The sequence below is a fragment of the Anolis sagrei genome, chromosome 12, assembly GCF_037176765.1.
Source record: "Anolis sagrei isolate rAnoSag1 chromosome 12, rAnoSag1.mat, whole genome shotgun sequence".
NCBI lineage: Eukaryota > Metazoa > Chordata > Lepidosauria > Squamata > Dactyloidae > Anolis > Anolis sagrei.
The window spans coordinates 22,356,139-22,377,817 of NC_090032.1; the positions used below are offsets into that span (position 1 = coordinate 22,356,139).

General features: G+C 39.5%; 2 protein-coding genes across 2 annotated transcripts; one reads left to right on the forward strand and one right to left on the reverse strand.

Annotated features, from left to right (window-relative positions):
* LOC132764543 (pre-mRNA-processing factor 39-like) lies at nucleotides 1-15,020 on the forward strand. The gene is made up of 14 exons (XM_067472592.1): nucleotides 1-130; nucleotides 1,927-2,288; nucleotides 4,715-4,840; nucleotides 4,933-5,051; nucleotides 7,493-7,660; nucleotides 7,796-8,024; nucleotides 9,234-9,341; nucleotides 9,464-9,628; nucleotides 9,770-9,896; nucleotides 11,684-11,952; nucleotides 12,184-12,368; nucleotides 12,468-12,542; nucleotides 13,877-14,030; nucleotides 14,762-15,020. Exons 1-14 carry the CDS (start codon nucleotides 28-30, stop codon nucleotides 14,825-14,827), a joined length of 2,256 nt encoding a protein of 751 aa, XP_067328693.1. The 5' UTR covers nucleotides 1-27; the 3' UTR covers nucleotides 14,828-15,020.
* A 1,805-nt stretch (nucleotides 15,021-16,825) lies between these two features.
* MRPL49 (mitochondrial ribosomal protein L49) lies at nucleotides 16,826-21,582 on the reverse strand. Its single transcript, XM_060757830.2, has 4 exons — nucleotides 21,456-21,582; nucleotides 19,876-20,041; nucleotides 19,268-19,392; nucleotides 16,826-17,093 (listed from the first exon to the last, which is right to left on the reverse strand). The coding sequence occupies exons 1-4, from the start codon at nucleotides 21,528-21,530 to the stop codon at nucleotides 16,947-16,949; spliced, it is 513 nt and encodes a 170-aa protein (XP_060613813.2). The 5' UTR covers nucleotides 21,531-21,582; the 3' UTR covers nucleotides 16,826-16,946.
* Between the last annotated feature and the right edge of the window lie 97 nt (nucleotides 21,583-21,679).

Here is a 21,679-nt window from a genome sequence, read left to right on the forward strand (position 1 = left end):
TTCAATCCGGCGTGAGGCGCCTTGAAGATGGCGGCGGAGGGTTGTGAGGGGCCGGGCAGCCCGGGCGCTGGAGGCATGGCGGCGGCGGCCGAGAGCGAGGAGGCGGCAGCAGCCCCGGAGGCCGTGGCCGGTGAGAGACCCTTGGAGAAGCAGAAAGGCCTTCCGAGAATAGAGAGGGTTCTCGAGGGAATGTAGGCCCGCATCTCCCAGCATCCCCCGCGCCTAGGCTCATTTGCATACAGGCTCAATATTTGCATACAGGCAGAAGGAGAGCTGGTTTAGCCATGCCACCATCACATACACATACTCACTCATATATATATAACATAGCATATACATTATGTATATACGTCTACACACACATATATAATTTTAATACATTCTATAATAATCTATATGTTATGCTATATATGTATATACATCTTTCTATATATATATATATAATTTTAATATATTAATATGATGTATATATATTAATATTATATGTAGGTGTGTATACATAATCTATATGTTATGCTATATATGTGTATGTATATATAATATATATTAATATGAATATTATGTTTCTTAATATTATATGTAGGCGTTTATACATAATGTATATGTTATGTTATATATGTGTGCATATATGTGTGTGTGTGCAGATATATACTATATATCAATATGAATATTATATATTAGCATATTACTCATATATAAGAGTATATACATAATGTATATGTTATGTTATATATGTGTGTATGAATATATGTGTGTATATATAATATATATTAATATGAATATTATATATATTAATATATTAATATTCTATGTAGGTGTATATACATAATGTATATGTTATGTTATCTGTGTGTATGTATATGTGTGTATGTATAATATATATTAATATGAATATTATATATATTAATATATTATTATATGTAGGTTTATACATAATGTATACATTATGTTATATATGTGTGTATGTATATGTGTGTGTGTGTGTATAGAATATATTAATATATATACTGTTCATATATATATATATATACTCACATATATAACATAACATATACATTATTTATATATTCCTACATAGAATACTAATATACTAATATATATATATATATTACATTAATATTATATATACATAGTGTATATATTATGTTATGTATATGTGTGTGTAGATATATTAATATATATTAATATATATATTAATATGGATATATATATTAATATATGTAGGCATATATACATAAGGTATATATTATGTTATGTATATGTGTATGTATATGTGTGTATGTATATATAATATATATTAATATGAATGCTATATATATTAATATATTAATATATGTAGGCATTTATACATAATGTATATGTTATGTTATATGTGTGTGTATTTATACGTGTGTTTGTGTGTGAAATGAGTTACTGGAAAGGCTAATGGAATATGTAATTGACGCATATATTGATCTAAGCTATATGTAAGGAATTTACTGTCTCCACAACATAATAATAATAGAAATAACGATGGCAATAATAATAGTATCTACAATAATAATATCTATAAAATACTACATTAATATGATTTTAATAATTATAATAATAATATATTATTATTATTATTATGGCTTCTCCCAATCCACATTATTAATACTAATACTAATAATATGATATTATAATCATATATTTATATTACATGTAATATTGCTAATAATAATATAACAATATAATAGTATAGTACAATATAGTAATTTTTTTGTGGTCGTGTCAGGAGCAACTTCAGAAACTGCAAGTCACTTCTGGTGTGAATTGGCCGTCTGCAAGGGCGTTGCCCAGGGAACGTTGCCCGGATGTTTTGATGTGTTGCCATCCTTGTGGGAGGCTTCTCCCATGTGGAAATAAATTAGTGATGCTTTCTTATTTCCTCCCGAAATAATGCAGCCACCGTGGAGGAGCTGCCTGCCAAGCCGCCCAGCAGCAATGGCGCTCCGAAGCCGCCGGAGGAGGAGGAGGAAGTGGCGCCTGTGCCGGCGCCATTGGATGAAGGCTGCAATGGGTCCAGTGGGGAAGCCACCGCGGTTGTGGCCACTGCTACGGCCTGCCCGTTGCTGATGCCGGAGCCCATGAAGGAGGAGGTGTCGATGGCGGTGCCGGAGCTGGTGACGCACCTGGCGCAGAACCCGCCGCAGGAGGACCTCTCCATCACCTACCCGCTGGACTTTGAGCGCTACTGGCGCGCCGCCCAGGACAACCCCCTCGACTTCACCGCCTGGACGGACCTCCTCCAGTACGTCGAGCAAGAGGTGGGTGGGCAGCCGTTATTAGACTATCCCTCTTCCTGGTTTGGAAGCGTCATTTCCTGTTTCGTGATGCGGTCTGGATGTTCCACTCTGGAAACTGCGTTGTTTTTATGTCCGAATTGGTTGAGACTCAGTGATGAGTGATTTATTAGGAAACTATACTAGCAAAATGTTCTATGGCCGGATGTCCCTCTGTCCCTCCCTCAGAAACACAGTTTGTCCAGTTCAGTAAACTTTCCCCATGTTTTTATGATTAGTTTAGTTTTGGTAAAGTTTAGGTAAAGGTTTTCCCCTGGTATATTGTCGAAGGCTTTCATAGCCGGAATCACTGGGTTGTTGTGGGTTTTCCAGGCTGTCTGGCCATGTTCCAGAAGCATTCTCTCCTGATGTTTCCCCTGCATCTGTGGCAGGCATCCTCAGAGGTTGTGAGGTCTGTTGGAAACTCCTTGGAGCAAGGCCAACGGAGGTGGCCTCGCGACCCCTCCAAAATGGCCAGGTGACCCCCCTGGGGGTCGCGACCCCCAGATTGAGAACTGCTGTATTTTATTGTGTTATTATATTATCAAGTAATAATAATATAAGGAAGTTAGTGAAAAGTGGGTCACAACAATTATTATTCTTATAATAATAATCATCATCATCATCATATAAGTAAGCAGCTAAGGAGAAATGGGTCACAGAATTCATTCCATTATTATTCTGTTATTAAGTAATAATAATAGAAGTTGGTAAGGAAAAGTGGACCTGTCGTGACCCAGAACCCAAAGATTGTCCAACACAGCAAATAAGGGGTTAACAGTCTTTAATGGGTCTTTAACAAGGCTAATAGCACTTAAACTGCAGTACTAATTAGCAAAACAAAAAGGCCTTCCTGCAGGTAAACAAAGGAGGAGAAAAGCCGCATTTTCTCAGAACTCAGTCACTCAAAAAGGAAAGCTGGAGCAAAACTAGCGATGGCAAATGCGAAGTCAAACAGTCCTAGGTCAAACATGGAGTAAGGCAGCAAGAAGGGTCCAAAAGGCAGATGTCGTGGTCAAGAAACGTTCCGTTCCGTAGTCAAGGGCAAGGCCAATCCAGAGTCGAGGCACACAGTAACACGATAGCTGTATTCCCAGGACCCAAACAGGAGATAAGGCAGCACAAAACACCCGATACAACGCTTTGTCCTTTGCAAAGCTACACATCCCAAAGCCCTCATTTTATTAGCAGTCGCTATCGCTGGATTGACTATCATCACTTGCACCTGGATCATTATCTTCAGCTGCTGGCTCATTACTTCGCCAGCGTTGCCAACGTTGATCTTGTCCAGAATCCTGCCAAGACGTGCCTGCCTGCCAAGTATCTTGGAATCCTTCAAACTCGTCGCTAGACGTGGGCTGTGTACATATGTCATGAATTTCTCTAACACGCATCCAGTCCAGCCCCTCTTCCATTTCCCCATCACTGGATCCCTGTTCATCCGAACTGCAATTGTTGGCTATATCTTTAAGCCGTTTGTTCAGTACTTCCTCATCACTGTTGGACTCACTGGCAAAGCGCTTTACTCCCCTGTAATCTAATTCCTCTAAGTCTTCAGGTCCAAACCCTGCAAAGTCCTCCGAGTCACTAGGTGCCAAAATAATCTCCCGAATGCGTTTCAGCTGACGCTGTTCCTCCTCTAACTCAGCATCACTCCTTTTCCTCCTACAACTGCTAGTAGCTTCACTGCCAGGACGCTGAGCCTCAACAGGACCGTAGATAAAATTTATTATATTATTAGGGTCACAAAATTTATTCTTATTCTGTTATTAAGTAATAATAATAGAAGTCAGTAAGGAAAAGTGGACCGTAGATACAATGTATTATATTATTATTTAATAGTATAAGTAAGAGAAGCAAGAAAGGTCAGAAAATTTGTTATTACCATATATATGGTAATGGCGCTCCATGTAGCCATGTTGGTCACATGACCTTGGAGGCGCCTATGGACAATGCCGGCTCTTTGGCTTTGAAATGGAGATGAGCACCAGAATCCCAGAGTCGGACACTAGAATATATTTGGTATTCTATTATCATTATTATTATTATTCTATTATTAAGTCATATAAGTACGTAAGGTGAAGCACTCCAAGGGGCCAGATAATGGTCAAAGGACATTTAATCAACTACCAAACTCACTAATTTTGTATTATGTCTGTTTATGTGCTTTGTTCTGTTAGAAATGTAATATAATTGACTGGCTGTCCTGACACGAAATAAATAAAAAGTAAGGTGAAATGGGTCACAAAACTTATTGTATTATTATTATTATTATTATTATTATTAAAGTAATCTAAGGAAGCAAGTCAAGAGAGGTGGGTTGCAACATTTATTAATATTATTCTATTATCAAGTAATAAAAGTGTTCTAAGGGGAAGTGGGTCACAGATTCAGTATTCTTCTTCTTGCAGAACCACATCTATGCGGCCCGGAAGGCCTTTGACAGCTTCTTCCTGCGCTACCCGTACTGCTACGGCTATTGGAAGAAGTACGCCGACATGGAGCGGCGCTTCGACTTCATCAAGGAGACGGAGGAGGTAGGGGAGGCCCTCCAATCCCTCCTGACAGATGGCCAGCTGGACGGACCCTTCCTCGCCCCTTATCATCTCCTCTCTTCTCTTCTCGACAGGTCTTCCAGCGCGGCCTGCAGTCCATCCCGCTGAGCATGGACCTCTGGATCCATTACATCTCCTTCCTCCAGTCCTCCTTGGACATGAACCACCCCGATTCGGCCCAGAAGATTTGCGGGTAAATCCTAGAATCCTAGAATCCTAGAGTTGGAAGAGACCTCCTGGGCCATCCTCCAGTCCAACCCCATTCTGCCAAGAAGCAGGAATATTGCATTCAAATTACCCCTGACAGATGGCCATCCAGCCTCTGTTTCAAAGCTTCCAAAGAAGGAGCCTCCACCACACTCCGGGGCAGAGAGTTCCACTGCTGAACGGCTTTCACAGTCAGGAAGTTCTTCCTCATGTTCAGATGGAATCTCCTCTCTTGTAGTTTGAAGCCATTGTTTTGCATCCTAATACTCATCATCATAATACTCATTGCATTTCTTACCCGTCTCTCCTCGAGGTGGCTTGCAGCCTAATTAAAACATGTAAACATTGCAAAAATTCTAGAAATACACAGATTAAAATGCATTTCTATAAAAGATACATATCGAAGCATGTTGTTGTTGTTCAGCAAAGGCTGGGAAGCCTCTTTGAATCGTACAGTCATCTCAGCCCAGACTTACTTTCTCTTTCTCTCTATATAACCTCCATCATTATTATTATTATTATTATTGTTATTATTATTATTATTATTATTATTATTCAGAGGCTGGGTGGCCTCTTTGAAGCATACAGTGATAACAACCCAGACTTACTTTCTCTTTCTCTCTCTCTAATATCTATTATTATTATTATTATTATTAATTATTATTATTATTATTATTATGTTGAACCCTGTGAATTATTATTGTTATTATTCAAAGGCTGGGAGGCCTCTTTGAAGCATACAGTCATATCAGCCCTCTCTCTCTCTCTATATATATATAATCTCTATTATTATTATTATGTTGAATTCTTTGAATTATTATTATTATTATTATTATTATTATTATTATTATTATTCAGAGGCTGGGTGGCCTCTTTGAATCGTACAGTCATCTCAGCCCAGACTTACTTTCTCTTTCTCTCTATATAACCTCCATTATTATTATTATTATTATTATTGTTGTTAAGCAAAGGCTGAGTGTCTCTCTATGTATATATTCTACATGATGATGATGATGATTATTATTATTCAGAGGCTTATTATTTATTTATTATAAATAATAAATCTCTATTATTATTATTGTGAACCCTGTGAATTATTGTTGTTGTTATTATTATTATTCAGAGGCTGGGAGGCCTCTTTGAAACATACGGTCATCTCAGTCCAGACTTTCTCTTTCTCTCTCTCTCTCTCTAATCTTTATTATAATTATTATTATTATTATCATGTTGAACCCTGTGAATTATTTTTATTTTTATTCAGAGGCTGGGAGGCCTCTTTGAAGTATACAGTCATATCAGCCCACTTACTTTCTCTCTCTATATATATAATATCATATTATTATTGTTATAACATTGAGCAATTTGAAATATTATTATTATTATTATTATTATTATTCAGAGGCTGGGTGGTCTCTTTGAAGCATACAGTCATCTCAGTCCAGACTTACTTTCTCTATATATAATCTCTATTATTATTATTATTATTATTATTATTATTATTATGTTGAACTCTATGAATTATTATTATTATTGGGTTATATGGCCATGTTCTAGAGATATTATTATTATTATTATTATTATTATTATTATTCAGAGGCTGGGTGGCCTCTTTGAAGCATACGGTTATCTCAGTCCAGACTTTCTCTTTCTCTCTCTCTTTCTAATCTCTATTATTATTATTATTATTATTATTATTATTATTATCATGTTGAACCCTGTGAATTATTTTTATTCAGAGGCTGGGAGGCCTCTTTGAAGTATACAGTCATATCAGCCCACTTACTTTCTCTCTCTCTCTCTCTCTCTATATATATATTATATCATATTATAACACTGAACTCTTTGAATTATTATTATTATTTATTCAGAGGCTGGGTGGTCTCTTTGAAGCATACAGTCATCTCAGTCCAGACTTACTTTCTCTCTATATATAACCTCCATTATTATTATTATTATTATTATTATTATTATTATTATTATGTTGAACTCTGTGAATTATTATTATTATTGGGTTATATGGCCATGTTCTAGAGATATTATTATTATTATTATTATTATTCAGAAGCTGGGTGGCCTCTTTGAAATGTACAGTCATCTCATCCCAGCCTTACTTTCTCTCTCTCTCTCTCTCTCTATATATATATTATTATTATTATTATTATTATTATTATTTTATTATGTTGCACCCAGTGTATTATTATTATTATTATTAGTAGTAGTAGTAGTAGTAGTAGTAGTAGTCAGAGGCTGGGAGGCCTCTTTGAGGCTTACTTTCTATATATATAGATAGATAGATAGGCCATTTGTTGGGTAGGCTTGAGTGGTGCCTTCCTGGCTCAACGCTTGCCTTGACCCCGCATCTTGACCGTTGTCAACAGCCACGTCTCTCTCTCTCTCTCTCTCTGTCCCTCCCCCCCCTCCTGGCAGGACCTTTGAGTCGGCCATTGCTGCGGCTGGGGTGGACTTCCGCTCGGACAAGCTGTGGGAGATGTACGTGGAGTGGCAGCGGGAGCAGGGCGACCTCAAGGCCGTCACCAGCATCTACGACCGCGTCCTCAGCACCCCCACCCAACTCTACAGCCACCACTGGGAGAAGTACGCTGGGCAGACTGGGAGCAATGGGGCTGCAACATAAGGAAACCCACCCCTCTGGGCCTTCTCTGCTTGGGATTGACTATATCATTTATTATTATTATTATTATTATTATTATTATTATTATTCCCACCCAGGTTCAAGGAGCACCTGAGCAGCCACCACCCGAGGGACATCCTCTCCTCGGAGGAGCTGCTCTGGATCCAGTCCAAGATGGCTGCCGATGCTGGGCGGAGCAAAGGCCTGGAAGGGGGGGCTGAGGAGGAGGAGGAAGAAGAGGCCCCGCCCCCAGGGGAGGAACTCCCGCCCCCCAAGAGGGAGGCTCCCGCGCCCACGGAGGGACCCGGACAAGCGGGACACGCTGTGGTGAGTCCTGGCCTTCTTGGGGGTGTCCCATCCGCTTCTGTTCCACGGCTGCATCTCCAACATCAGGAGGAGGAGGAAGCTAATGCAGGAACAACAACAACAAGAACATAATAATAATAATAATAATAATAATAATAATAATTATTATTATTATTATAAGTCGAACCCTTCCCAGGCATCTAGGACTGCTGGCTGTTGTTTATTCTTCTTATTATTATTATGTATAGATAGATAGACATGTATGATGTATATTATTATTATTGTTGTTGTTGTTATTTGAAACATAACAAAATGAGTCTACAGCAGACAAGATCACTCTGCTGGCTGCTTATTATTATTATTAATAATAATAATATTAATATTATTATTATGTATAGATAGGCATGTATGATGTATATATTTATTATTTTTATTACTATTATTACTATTATATTGTTATACTATGTTGATTATTATTATTATTTGAAACACAACAAGATGAGTCCACAGCAGACAAGATCACTCTGCTAGCTTATTATTATTATTATTATTATTATTATTATTATTATTATTTATAGATAGATAGACAGACAGACATGTATGATGTATATATTATTATTATTACTATTATTTGAAACACAACAAGATGAGTCCACAGCAGATAATATCACTGCTGGCTGTTGATTATTATTATTATTATTATTATTATTATTATTATGTCTAGATAGATAATGTATGATGTATATGTATATATTATTATTATTATTATTATTATTATTATTATTATTATTATTAGAAACACAGCAAGATGAGTCCACAGAGGACAAGATCACTCTGCTGGCTTATTATTATTATTATTATTATTATTATTATTATTATTATGTATAGATAGATAGACATGTTTGATGTATATATTATAATTATTATTATTGTTATTATTAGAAACACAACAAGATGAGTCCACAGAGGACAAGATCACTCTGCTGGCTTATTATTATTATTATTTATAGATAGATGGACATGTATGATGTATACGTACATATTATTATTATTATTATTATTATTATTATTATTATTTGAAACACAACAAGATGAGTCCACAGCAGCCAGGACCACTCTGCTGGTTAATTATTACTATTATTATTATTATCATTATTATAGATAGATAGATATTGTGTGTGTGTGTGTGTGTGTGTGTGTGTGTGTGATCTGTTTTCTCCTGGGTTCCAGGGTCCCGTGGATGAGGACAAAATCCTGGAGATGTCCCTCTCCATTCGGCAGCAGATCTTCAGCCAGAACGAGGCCGAAGTCAGCAAGCGCTGGAACTTTGAGGATGGGGTTTGTATCCCTTATGATGATGCTCAAGTGTGAGCTTCATCCATGTCTTAGATGGGAGGTGGGAAGCCAGAGAGCGCAATCGAAGCAAGTTCTGACTTCTCCTCCGTCTTGTGTTGGTGCAGATCAAGCGGCCCTACTTCCACGTCAAGCCCTTGGAGCGTGCGCAGCTGCGCAACTGGCGCGAGTACCTGGACTTTGAGATCGCCAGCGGGTCCCACGAGCGCACCATCGTGCTCTTTGAGCGCTGCGTCATCGCCTGCGCCCTCTACGAGGAGTTCTGGATCAAGGTAGGAAGCATGCATAGAACCCCTGGTCCCACTCATGGAAGGAGTTCGTGGTGAGGCCGTACGCAAGGCGCTCTCTCTTGACCACAGAGGGGATGACCACGGGGACAGTGACCCTAACCCTCTCTCCTCTCTTGGGCGCAGTACACGAGGTACCTGGAGAGTCACAGCGTGGCCGGGGCCCGCAACGTCTTCCAGCGCGCCTGCTGCTACCACCTCCCCCGGAAGCCCACCATCCACCTCCTCTGGGCCGCCTTCGAGGAGAAGCATGGTCAGCAAGATTGCATCTTTCTACTACTACTACTACTACTACTACTATTATTATTTGATGGCCTTTAGTATCCCAACTCTAGGATTCTATGCTTCTATTGTTGTTATTATGTGATGGCCCTTGGGGTCCCTTCCAACTCTAGGATTCTATGCTTCTCTTATTGTTGTTGTTGTTATGGGTCCTTTCCAACTCTAGAGTTGTATGGTATTATTGTTGTTGTTGTTGTTATTGTTATTATTATTTGATGGCCCTTAGGATCCCAATTCTAGGATTCTATGCTTCTGTTGTTGTTGTTGTTGTTGTTGTTGTTGATTCTATGCTTCTATTGTTGTTGTTGTTGTTGTTGTTGTTGCTATTATGTGATGGCCCTTGGGGTCCCTTCCAACTCTAGGGTTGTATGCTAATATTATTGCTATTATTATTACTACTATTATTATTATTTGATGGCCCTTGGGATCCCAACTCTAGGATTCTATGCTCCTATTATTGTTGTTGTTGTTGTTGTTGTTGTTGTTGTTGTTGTTGTTATTATGTGATGGCCCTTGGGGTCCCCTCCAACTCTAGGCTTGTATGGCAATATTATTGCTATTATTATTTTTATTATTATGTGGAGACTGAATGATATTGGTTGGAATATAATTCTATTATTATTATTAAGTAGAAACTAGGTAGCCATCTGTTGGGAGGGAATCTATGATTCTATTATTATTGCTATTATTATTAAGAGAGACTGGGTGGGCCTTGGTTGGGAGTCTATGATTCTATTATTATTGAGACTAGGTGGGCATTGTTTGGGAGTCTATGATTCTACTAATACTATTATTATTATTATTATTATTATTATTATTAAGAGAGACTGGGTGGGCATTGGTTATGTTTCTACTAGTACTACTACTACTATTATTATTATTATTATTATTATTATTATTATTAAGAGAGACTGGGTGGGCATTGGTTGGGAGTCTTGATTCTACTAATACTACTACTATTATTTATTAAGAGAGACTAGATGGGCATTGGTTGGGAGTCTATGTTTCTACTACTACTACTACTACTACTATTATTATCATTAAGAGAGAATGGGTGGGCATTGGTTGGGAGTCTATGATTGTACTACCATTATTATTATTATTATTATTATTATTATTATTATTATCATTAAGAGAGACTGGGTGGGCATTGGTTGGGAGTCTATGATTCTATTATTATTTTTAATGTTATTATTATTAGTAGTAGTAGTAGTACTACTACTACTAAATAGAGACTGGGTAGGCATTGGTTGGGAGTCTATGTTTCTACTACTACTACTACTACTACTACTACTATTATTATTATTATTAAGAGAGACTGGGTGGGCATTGGTTGGGAGTCTATGATTCTATTATTATTTTTAATGTTATTATTATTATTATTAGTAGTAGTAGTAGTAGTAGTAGTAGTACTAAATAGAGACTGGGTAGGCATTGGTTGGGAGTCTATGTTTCTACTACTACTACTATTATTATTATTAAGAGAGACTGGGTGGGCATTGGTTGGGAGTCTATGATTCTATTTTTATTATTACTACTACTACTATTACTACTAAATGGAGACTGGGTAGGCATTAGTTGGGAGTCTATGCTTCTGTTGTTGTTGTTGTTGTTGTTGTTATGAATGTTATTAAGTAGAGACTGGGTGAGACTTGGCCCGGTCTGGCTGTCCTTTGGGGGCCCCTTTTGACCGCTGTTTCCGGTGTGCTTCCTTCCTTCCTTCTTTCCTTCCTTCCTCCCTTCCTTCTGCTGCTGCAGGGGAGGTGGAGGAGGCGCGTCGCATCCTGCGCACCTTTGAGGAGTGCGTCCCGGGCCTGGCGATGGTGCGGCTGCGGCGGGTGAGCCTGGAGCGGCGGCAGGGCAACATGGAGGGGGCGGAGGCGCTGCTGGCGGCCGCCATCCGGGAGAACGAGGGCCTCCCCGTCTCCTCCTTCTACTCGGTCAAGCTGGCCCGCCAGGTCCTCAAGGTCCAGAAGAACATCGCCAAGGCCCGCAAGATCCTCCTCGAGGCCCTCGAGAAGGACCCCGTAAGCATGGCTCCAATTAGCGATTAGCGTAGTGTCATATTGTTGGGCTTGGCCACATGTAAGCCTCCCCGAGTCCCCTTGGGGAGATGGTGGCGGGGTATAAATAAATTATTATTATTATTATTATTATTATTATTATTATTATGTAGTATTAGTACTACTAGATTCTATTATATATTATTCCTACTATGGTTATTGTTATGTTATATTAAATGATGATTAACCCGTTAGGACAACGCCAAGCTGTACGCCAACCTGCTGGAGATGGAGTTCAGTGCGGACGTGCGCCAGAACGAGGGCCACACCATGAGCAGCTTTGACCGGGCCTTGACCAGCGGCCTCCCCCTCGAGACCAAGATCATCTTCTCCCAGCGACGGGTCGAGTTCCTGGAGGACTTTGGCTCCAGCATCCACAGGTAGGGGGGGGCACATGCAGGGGGCACCATGGGGGGCCCCATAGTGCCCCTCTCCCAGCCATGTCCCATCCTCAACGCCATCCCCACCCTCTCTTCCAGCTTGTTGGTGTCGTACGATGAGCATCAGAAGCTCCTGAATCAACAGATGCTGAGAAAGAGGCTCCTCGAAAACGGGTATTGTATTATTATTATTACCTCTTCCAATCTCCTTGGGTGCAGAGGGTTAGCTGGGAGTCTATTGTATTATTATTATTATTATTATTATTATTATTATTGCCTCTTTCAATCTCCTTGGGTGCATAGGGTTAGCTGGGAGTCTGTTGTATTATTATTATTATTATTATTATTACTATTGCCTCTTCCAATCTCCTTGGGTGCATAGGGTTAGCTGGGAGTCTATTGTATTATTATTATTATTATTATTGCCTCTTCCAAACTGCATAGGGTTAGCTGGGAGTCTATTGTATTATTATTGTTATTATTATTGTTATTATTATTATTATTATTATTAGAAATGCAACACGATGAGTCCACAGCAAACAGATTCACTCTGCTGGCTGTTGTTTTGGATCACACATCAGACACTTCCCTATTATTATTATTATTATTATGGTTTCTCTCAATCCCCATGTATGCCATGGGTTAGCTGAATCTATGTTGTTGTTGTTGTTGTTATTCTGGCCTCTCCCAATCTCCATAAGTGCAATGAGTTAACTGTGAGTCTATTGTATTATTATTATTATTATTATTATTATTGCCACTTCCAATCTCCTTGAGTGCATAGGGTTAGCTGGGAGTCTATTGTATTATTATTATTATTATTATTATTAGAAACACAACACGATGAGTCCACAGCAAACAAGTTCATTCTGCTGGCTGTTGTATTGGATCAGACACTTCCCTAATAATAATCATCATCATAATCATAACAACAACATTATTATCATGGCTTCTCCCCATGTGTGCCATGGGTTAGCTGAGTCTATGTTGTTGTTGTTGTTGTTATTCTGGCCTCTCCCAATCTCCATGAGTGCAATGAGATAGCCGAGAGTCTATTGTATTATTATTATTATTATTATTATTATTATTATTATTATGTGATACACAACACAATTAGTACACGGCAAACAAGATCACTCTGCTGGCTCTTGAATTGGATCACATATTGGACACTTCCCAAGTAGTTATGATGATGATGATGATTATTATTATGGCTTCTCCCAATCCGCATGCGTGCCATAGGATGGCTGAGTCTATGTTGTTGTTGTTATTCTGGCCTCTCCCAATCTCCATGAGTGCAATGAGATAGCTGGGAGTCTATTGTATTATTATTATTATTATTATTATTAACACAACAAAATTAGTACAGAGCAATATTATTATTATTATTATTATTTGAAACACAACAAGATGAGTCCATAAGAAACTCTGTTGGCTGTTGTATTGGATCACATGTTGGACACATTATTATTATTATTGTTATTATTATTATTATTTGCCTTCTGCAGGAGCGCTGAGGAGTTGGACGAGAAGCGCCTGAGGCTGGAAGAGGCCGGCGGGGGCAGCCTGGCTGTGGCCACGACCGGCATCACGCCCTTAATGGCCGCCGACGTGGCCAACAGCGCCACCGGGAGCGCCTACAACTACAACGCCTGGTATCAGGTGAGCCCCCGGCCTTGGTTCAATGCTGGGCAATTGCCTTGCCTTAGTGCTATGGACGATGTATTACTATTTTTACTATTAGTGTATATTATATTAATATTAGTAGAAGTAGTAGTAGTAATATATAATTATTATATATTAGATTGCATTATATTAATATTAGTAGTAGTAATATATAATAATTATATATTAGTTTGTAATATATTAATATTAGTAGTAATAGTACTAATATATATAATCATTGTTATATGTTAATTTTTATTATATTAGTAGTAATATATAATCATTGTTATATATTGGTGTGTACTATATTTTATATTAGTAGCAGTAATATATAATCATTGTTATATATTAGTTTGTATTATATTAATATTAGTAGAATTAGTATTATATAATCATATATTTGTATTACATTTTGTTAGTAGTAGTAATATCTAATCATTATATATATGTTTGTATTATATTAATATTAGTAGTAATATATATAATAATTATTACATATTAGTTTGTATTATATTAATATTAGTAGTAGTAATATCTAATCATTGTTATATATTTGTACTATATTAATAGTAGTAATATATAATCATTATATATATATATATATCTCATCTTGCAATGTTGTCAAAGGCTTTCATGGCGGAATCACTGCCTTGCTGTGAGTTTTCAGGGCTGTCTGGCCACCTTCCAAAAGCATCGAGTTTGCCCTAACTTCCCCTTTCTCGTTGCAGAACTACAGCAACTACGGATACCAGAACGCGTGGAACTACAACCAGTATTACCAGCAGCAAACCTGAGAAGGACACCCCAAACAAAGGCCTCCTCCTGGGCGTTCGGCCCGCAAACAAGCAAAAAACGAAGCCGCCCAGCCGCAAAACGGACTTTGGATGATTCCCGAGCCCTTCGGAGGCGGGACTTCCTCTTTTGTACGCTTCCCCTTCCGCCTGTTTCACATGTAAATAAACCCAAATTACAGTGTCGTTTGAGAAATTCTGAGCTTCGGAGTCTGTTGGAAGATGAAGGTATTTTTAAATATTATTATTGTTATTATTGAGTCTCCTTTGTGAAGAAAAAGAGTGGGGGATAAATAAACTTTATATTATTGTTGTTATTATTATTACTGACACAGAAACACAGTATGTCTCACAGCAAATGAGATCTCTCTGCTGGATTTCGTATCACAACATCACAAATTGAACACTTCCCAAGCGCCTAGGACTGTGTGATGTATTTTCGAATGATGCGCGCAGATCCAGGCCAGGTGGCCTTTTGCAGTTGACAGAGTGTGATTTTGTTGATGTTTGTTGTTTCCAAATGTCGGCCGAGATCTTTTGGCACGGCACCCAGTGCGCCCATTATGACCACTGGGACCACCTGGACTGGTTGATGTCAGTTCGATTTTGAGGTCTTGATAGCGGCTGAGTTTTTCCTGTTGTTTTTCCTCAATGCGACTCTCACCTGGAATGGCGACATCAATAATCCAGATTTTTTTCTTTTCCACAATCGTGATGTCTCACGTGTTGTGTTCCAAAACTTTGTCAGTCTGGATTTGAAAGTCCCACAGGATTTTTGCGTGTTCACTTGCGTATTACAGGGAAAACCAGCTGATCCCTAATCCATCTAAAACACAGACATGCGCCTTTCACCTTAAAAACAGACAAGCATCCCGAGCTGTGAGGATTATTACCTGGGAAGGAAGGAATCCCACGGGAGCATTGCAACACACCCAAATCCCTGGGAGGAGTCACTCTGGACCGTGCTCTGACCTACAAGAAGCACTGCTTGAACATCAAGCAAAAAGTGGGTGCCAGAAACAATATCATACGGAAGCTGACTGGCACAACCTGGGGATCACAACCAGACACAGTGAAGACATCTGCCCTTGCGCTGTGCTACTCTGCTGCTGAGTACGCATGCCCAGTGGGGAACACATCTCACCACGCTAAAACAGTGGATGTGGCTCTTAATGAGACATGCCGCATTATCACGGGGTATCTGGAGAAATTACTCTGTCTAGACGGTATCACACCACCTGACATCCACCGGGAAGTAGCAGCCAATAGTGAAAGGACCAAGGCAGAAGAGACATCTCCAGCTCATCCCCTGTTTGAGTATCAGCCAGCACGGCAATGACTTAAATCAAGAAATAGTTTTCTAAGATTTACAGAGACACTTGCTGGAACACCTCAGCAAGCGAGAGTCCAAACGTGGCAGGCTCAAACCCAGAACTGATACCAGATGAGAGACTCCCCCCTGGGCACACAGAAGACTGGGCAACTTGGAAGGCGCTGGACAGACCACGCTCTGGCACCACGAGATGCAGAGCCAACCTTCAGAAATGGGGCCACAAAGTGGACTCCACGACATGCGAGTGCGGAGAAGAGCCAACCCCTGACCACCTGCTGCAATGCACCCTGAGCCCTGCCACATGCACAATGGAGGATGTTCTTGCGGCAACACCAGAAGCACTCGAAGTGGCCAGATACTGGTCAAAGGACATTTAATCCACTACCAAGCTTGCAAACTTTGTGTTTGTTTGTTAGTTAAAAAATGCAATGCAACTGTTTGGTCTGCTTCTCACACGATAAATATGTGCATTCCCACACTGAGCCTCCCTCCAGCCTCGCTCGCTCTCCCTTGCCCGTACATGCTAAGCACGCCTGCTCTCCCCTCTTGACTCGGAGTCTCAGAAACAGCCCCTCCCCTTGGCTGAGAGGCCGGCCAATCACAACTTTTGTGAGCAGGGCATGGATTCTGCCAAGTTTCAGAAAAAATCATTCATCTACTGATTTTTATTTATTTATTTATTTACAAATTGTCTCTTTTTTTTCCTAACTAGGAAACATAATAATATCAATATCTATTCTCTTGCGACCCCCCCCCCCCCCTTTTATTATTATTATTATTGTTCTGAGTTCAGAAGCCTTTGTCCACCAGCCAGGCCTTTAATTCCTTGTCGAAGTATCCCTTGATGCGGAGGCTGGAGGCCACTTCGTTGACTTGCGTCAGGGGCGTCTCTCCAGACAGATCGGTCAGGAAGGCCTTCACTTCCTTCTCGAGGGCCTGCGGGGCAAAAAAGGGAGACGGAAAGTCAGCTCGAAAAGGGACCCGTTGCAGACCGCTAGGAGCCCCTTCCCAGCCCATTACACTATTGCTGCCATGGCAACATCCCATGAGATGATGATGGGATGTGTAGTTTGGGACAAGGCCTTGAGAACAGACAGTTCCATCGAATGCAGTAGTGGCAATTACAGGGGGAAATCACATACTGAATTGCAGAGGCCGGTCATAAATTCAATAATATATTATATTATTCTATTTTTCACATACTGAATTGTAGAGGCAGGTCATAAATTCAATAATATATTATATTATTATTCTATTCTATTTTTTCACATACTGAGCTGCAGAGGCAGGTCATAAATTCAATAATATATTATATTATTATTATTATATTATTTTTCACATACTGAATTGCAGAGGCAGGTCATAAATTCAGTAATATATTATTCTATTATTTTTCACATACTGAATTGCAGAGGCAGGTCATAAATTCAATAATATATTATTATTATATTATTTTTCACATACTGAATTTCAGAGGGAGGTCATAAATTCATTAATATATTATTCTTATTATTTTTTCACATACTGAATTGCACAGGCAGGTCATAAATTCAATAATATATTATTATTCTATTCTATTTTTTCACATACTGAACTGCAGAGGCAGGTCATAAATTCATTAATATATTATTCTATTATTTTTCACATACTGAATTGCAGAGGCAGGTCATAAATTCAATAATATATTATTATTATATTCTATTATTTTTCACATACTGAATTGCAGAGGCAGGTCATAAATTCAATAATATATTATTATTCTATTATTTTTCACATACTGAATTGCAGAGGCAGGTCATAAATTCATTAATATATTATATTATTATATTATATTATTTTTCACATACTGAATTGCAGAGGCAGGTCATAAATTCAATAATATATTATATTATTATTATTATATTATTATTATATTATTTTTCACATACTGAATTGCAGAGGCAGGTCATAAATTCATTAATATATTATATTATTATATTATATTATTATTATATTATTTTTCACATACTGAATTGCAGAGGCAGGTCATAAATTCAATAATATATTATATTATTATTATTATATTATTATATTATTTTTCACATACTGAATTGCAGAGGCAGGTCATAAATTCAATAATATATTATATTATTCTATTATTTTTCACATACTGAATTGCAGAGGCAGGTCATAAATTCAATAATATATTATTATTATTATTATTATTATTATTATTATTATTATTTTCACATACTGAATTGCAGAGGCAGGTCATAAATTCAATAATATATTATATTATTATTATTATATTATTATTATATTATTTTTCACATACTGAATTGCACAGGCAGGTCATAAATTCAGTAATATATTATTATTATTATATTATCTTTTGCATACTGAATTGCAGAGGCCGATCATAAATTCATTAATATATTATATTATTATTATTATATTCTAATATAGCCCTATTATTCTATTCCATTCTCACATTATTGTATTACATCCTCATATTACTCTATTCTATTATGTTCTATTTCATTCTTGTATTATTAATTTCTAATCCATCCCCAGAGGTGAAACTGTCTTTCGGGTCAACAGCAAGCTAGACAAATGGTTGGGAGCTTACTCCGGCCCGGGCTGTTTTCGAACTCATGACCTTCCAGTCAGTAGTGATTTTAATGTAGCTGATGCCCAACCAGCTGCGCCACAACTCGGTATTGTATTTTATATACACATATATAAAATCATATAGTTTGCTGTGTGTCAAAGGCTTTCGTGGCCAGAATCCCTGGCTGTCTGGCCTTGTTCCAGCAGCATTCCCTCCTGACATTTTGACCACATCTATAGCAGGCATCCTCAGAGGTTGAGGAGTCTGTTGGAAATTACGAAAATACCTGCAGAATGTCCAGGGTGGGAGAAAGAACTCTTTGTCTACTGGAGGCAAATCTGAATGTTGCAATTGGCCAGCTTGATTAGCATTGAATGGCCTTGTAGCTTCAAAGCCTGGCCTATTGATAGTGACTTAATTCTGCTTTTTTTTAATCAAACGGAGCACATCTATTGGGGCGCCTAAACATCTCCGGAGGGGGATCAGGGGGCCACTTTACCCCTCTGAAGGGCCACTTTACCCAGATGTCCCCTTCGATCTTCCGGATGACGGTCATCTTCCTGCACCCGTGGGTGACGTCCGTGTAAACGGGGATGTTGTGCATGCGTGACCGGCGGACAAAGAAAGGCAGGTCAGGAGGCGGATCTGGAGGGAGGAAGGGAGAAACTGTCTCACCAGTCATATTGCCATATAATACACTATACTAATATATACTAATATATATAACATAATAATACATATAATACAATATAATACTACTACTAATAATACAATATTACATGTAATATTACTAATAATACTGTAGTACAATATGGGAATGTATGCTACTAATATTGTGCTATGCTAATAATATAATATTTTGTATTTACATATAACTTGTAAGGCGCTCAGAGTCTCCCCTTTATTTGCCGTAAATAAATAAACATAACAGCCTTATTTTCGCAAAACAAAACCTTAAAAATATACAAAATACTTCTTATCTCCGCATTTCCTTGCATGCTCCAACAAAAACAAAACACTTTTCTTTACAAAAACGACAAAATCAAAATATTGAAATAGGATGAAATATTGCAATTCATAAGAAGTAAAATTCTTGAAGCAAAACTGGAGAAACGAATATATAAGAACCTTGTGGGGGTCTCCACCCGGAGGGTGTGGGGTATTTCTCGTGCTTTGGTGGCTCCGGGACTCGGGTGGGAGGGATGAGCCTCTCCACAAAGCGATACTCCTCACGGGACTCCTCGATGCCGGGGTATCTGGGCTCCAAAGAGGCGGGCTCCGTTGACACCTGGCTCTGCAAGAAGGGAAGGAGAGCACAGGCAGGGGCTGAGTTTCTAACTTGGGGGGGGGGGGGAGGCTGATTGCTCAGTGATGGAAGGAAGGAAGGGAAGGAGGAAGGAAGAAAGGAAAGATTGAAGGAGAAAGAGAGGTAAAGAAGGAGGAAAGAGTGAAGGGAGAAAGAAGGAAAGGGGGGAAAGGAGGAAGGAAGGAAAGAGAAAAGGGAGGTTTTGAAAGATGGAAGGAGAAAGAGAGAGGGAAAGGATAAGGAAAGGGAGAAAGGAAAAGATGGAAAGATGGGGAGAGGGAAGGAAGGGAAGGAGGGAGGTAAGGAAGCAAGGAAAGAGAAGGAAGGAATTAAGGGAAGGAGGAAGGAAGTATGAAAGGGAAGGGGGAAAGGGAGGACACAGAAGGAAGGATGAAAGGGAGGGAGGAAATAGGGAAGGAGGGAGGAAAGGGGAATGAATGAATGGAGGAAATGAAAGAAGAAGGATGGAAGGAGGAAGGAAGGAGGAAAGGAAATGGGGAAAGGGAGGACAGAAGGAAGGAAGAATGAAAGGGAAGAAGGAGGGGGGCAAGTGGGAAGGAAGGAATGAAGGAAAGAGGAAAGAAGGATGAACGGGAAGGATAAAGGAAGGAAAGGGGGAGGGAGGGAGGAAGCAAGGAAAGAGAAGGAAGAAAGGAAAGGGGGGAAGGGAAAGGGGGAATAAGAGGGAAGGGGGAGGAAAAAGGAAGGAAGGAAAGAGAAGTAGTAAAGGGGGAAAGGGAAGGAGGGAGGAAAGAAGGAATGAATGAATGAAGGGAAGGGAGGATGGATGAAAGGGAGGAAGGGAAAGATGGAAGGAGAGAGGTAAGGAAGGAAGAGAAAAGGAGAGGGAAGGGGTGGTAGGAAAAAAGGATGAGAGGAAGAGAAAGGAAAAGAGGAAAGGGAAGCAAGAAAGAAGGGAAGGAGGAAGGATGAACGAGGAAGGGAAGGATGGATGGGGAAAGGGAAGGAAGAAAAAGAAGAGAGGGAAGGAGGCGGAAAGAAGGAAGGATGAAAGGGAGGAAGGGAAAGAGGGTAGGAGGGAGGGAAGAAGGCAAGGAAAGAGGAAGCAGAAGGAAGGGAAAAGCAGGAAGGAGATGGATGAAAGAAGGAAAGAGAAGGAAGAAAGGGATGAATGAAGGGAAGAAGGAAGAAAGAGGGAAAGGGAGAGTGAAAGGAAGGAGGGAGAGAAGGAAGGAAGGAAGGAAGGAAAGAGAGGAGGAAGGGAAAGATGGAAGGGGAGAGAGGGAAGGAGAAAGAAGGAAGGGAGGAAGAGAAAGATGGATGGAAGGAAGGGAAAGATAAAGGAAAGAGAGAAGGAAGGAAAGACAAAAGGGAAGAAAGGAGGAGGGAAAGAGGGAAGGAAGGGAAAGATAAAAGGGGAAAGAGGGAAGACTCCCTTTACCCGCCTGATGCTGAGGAGGAGGAGAAGCCTGGGCCCAGTTTCCCTCCTCGCCAAAGACAGCGCCAGCGCCGCCATCTTGGCGCTTCCCCGTCGCGCCGCTTGATGACGTCTGCCTCTGCGCAGGCAGCCAGGCGATGACGTTTGGCACCGCCCCCGAAGCAGAGAGGAGAGAGCCGGGCGTCACCAGCCAAGTCTCGCGACGCTTGGCATGAACTCTCCTTAGG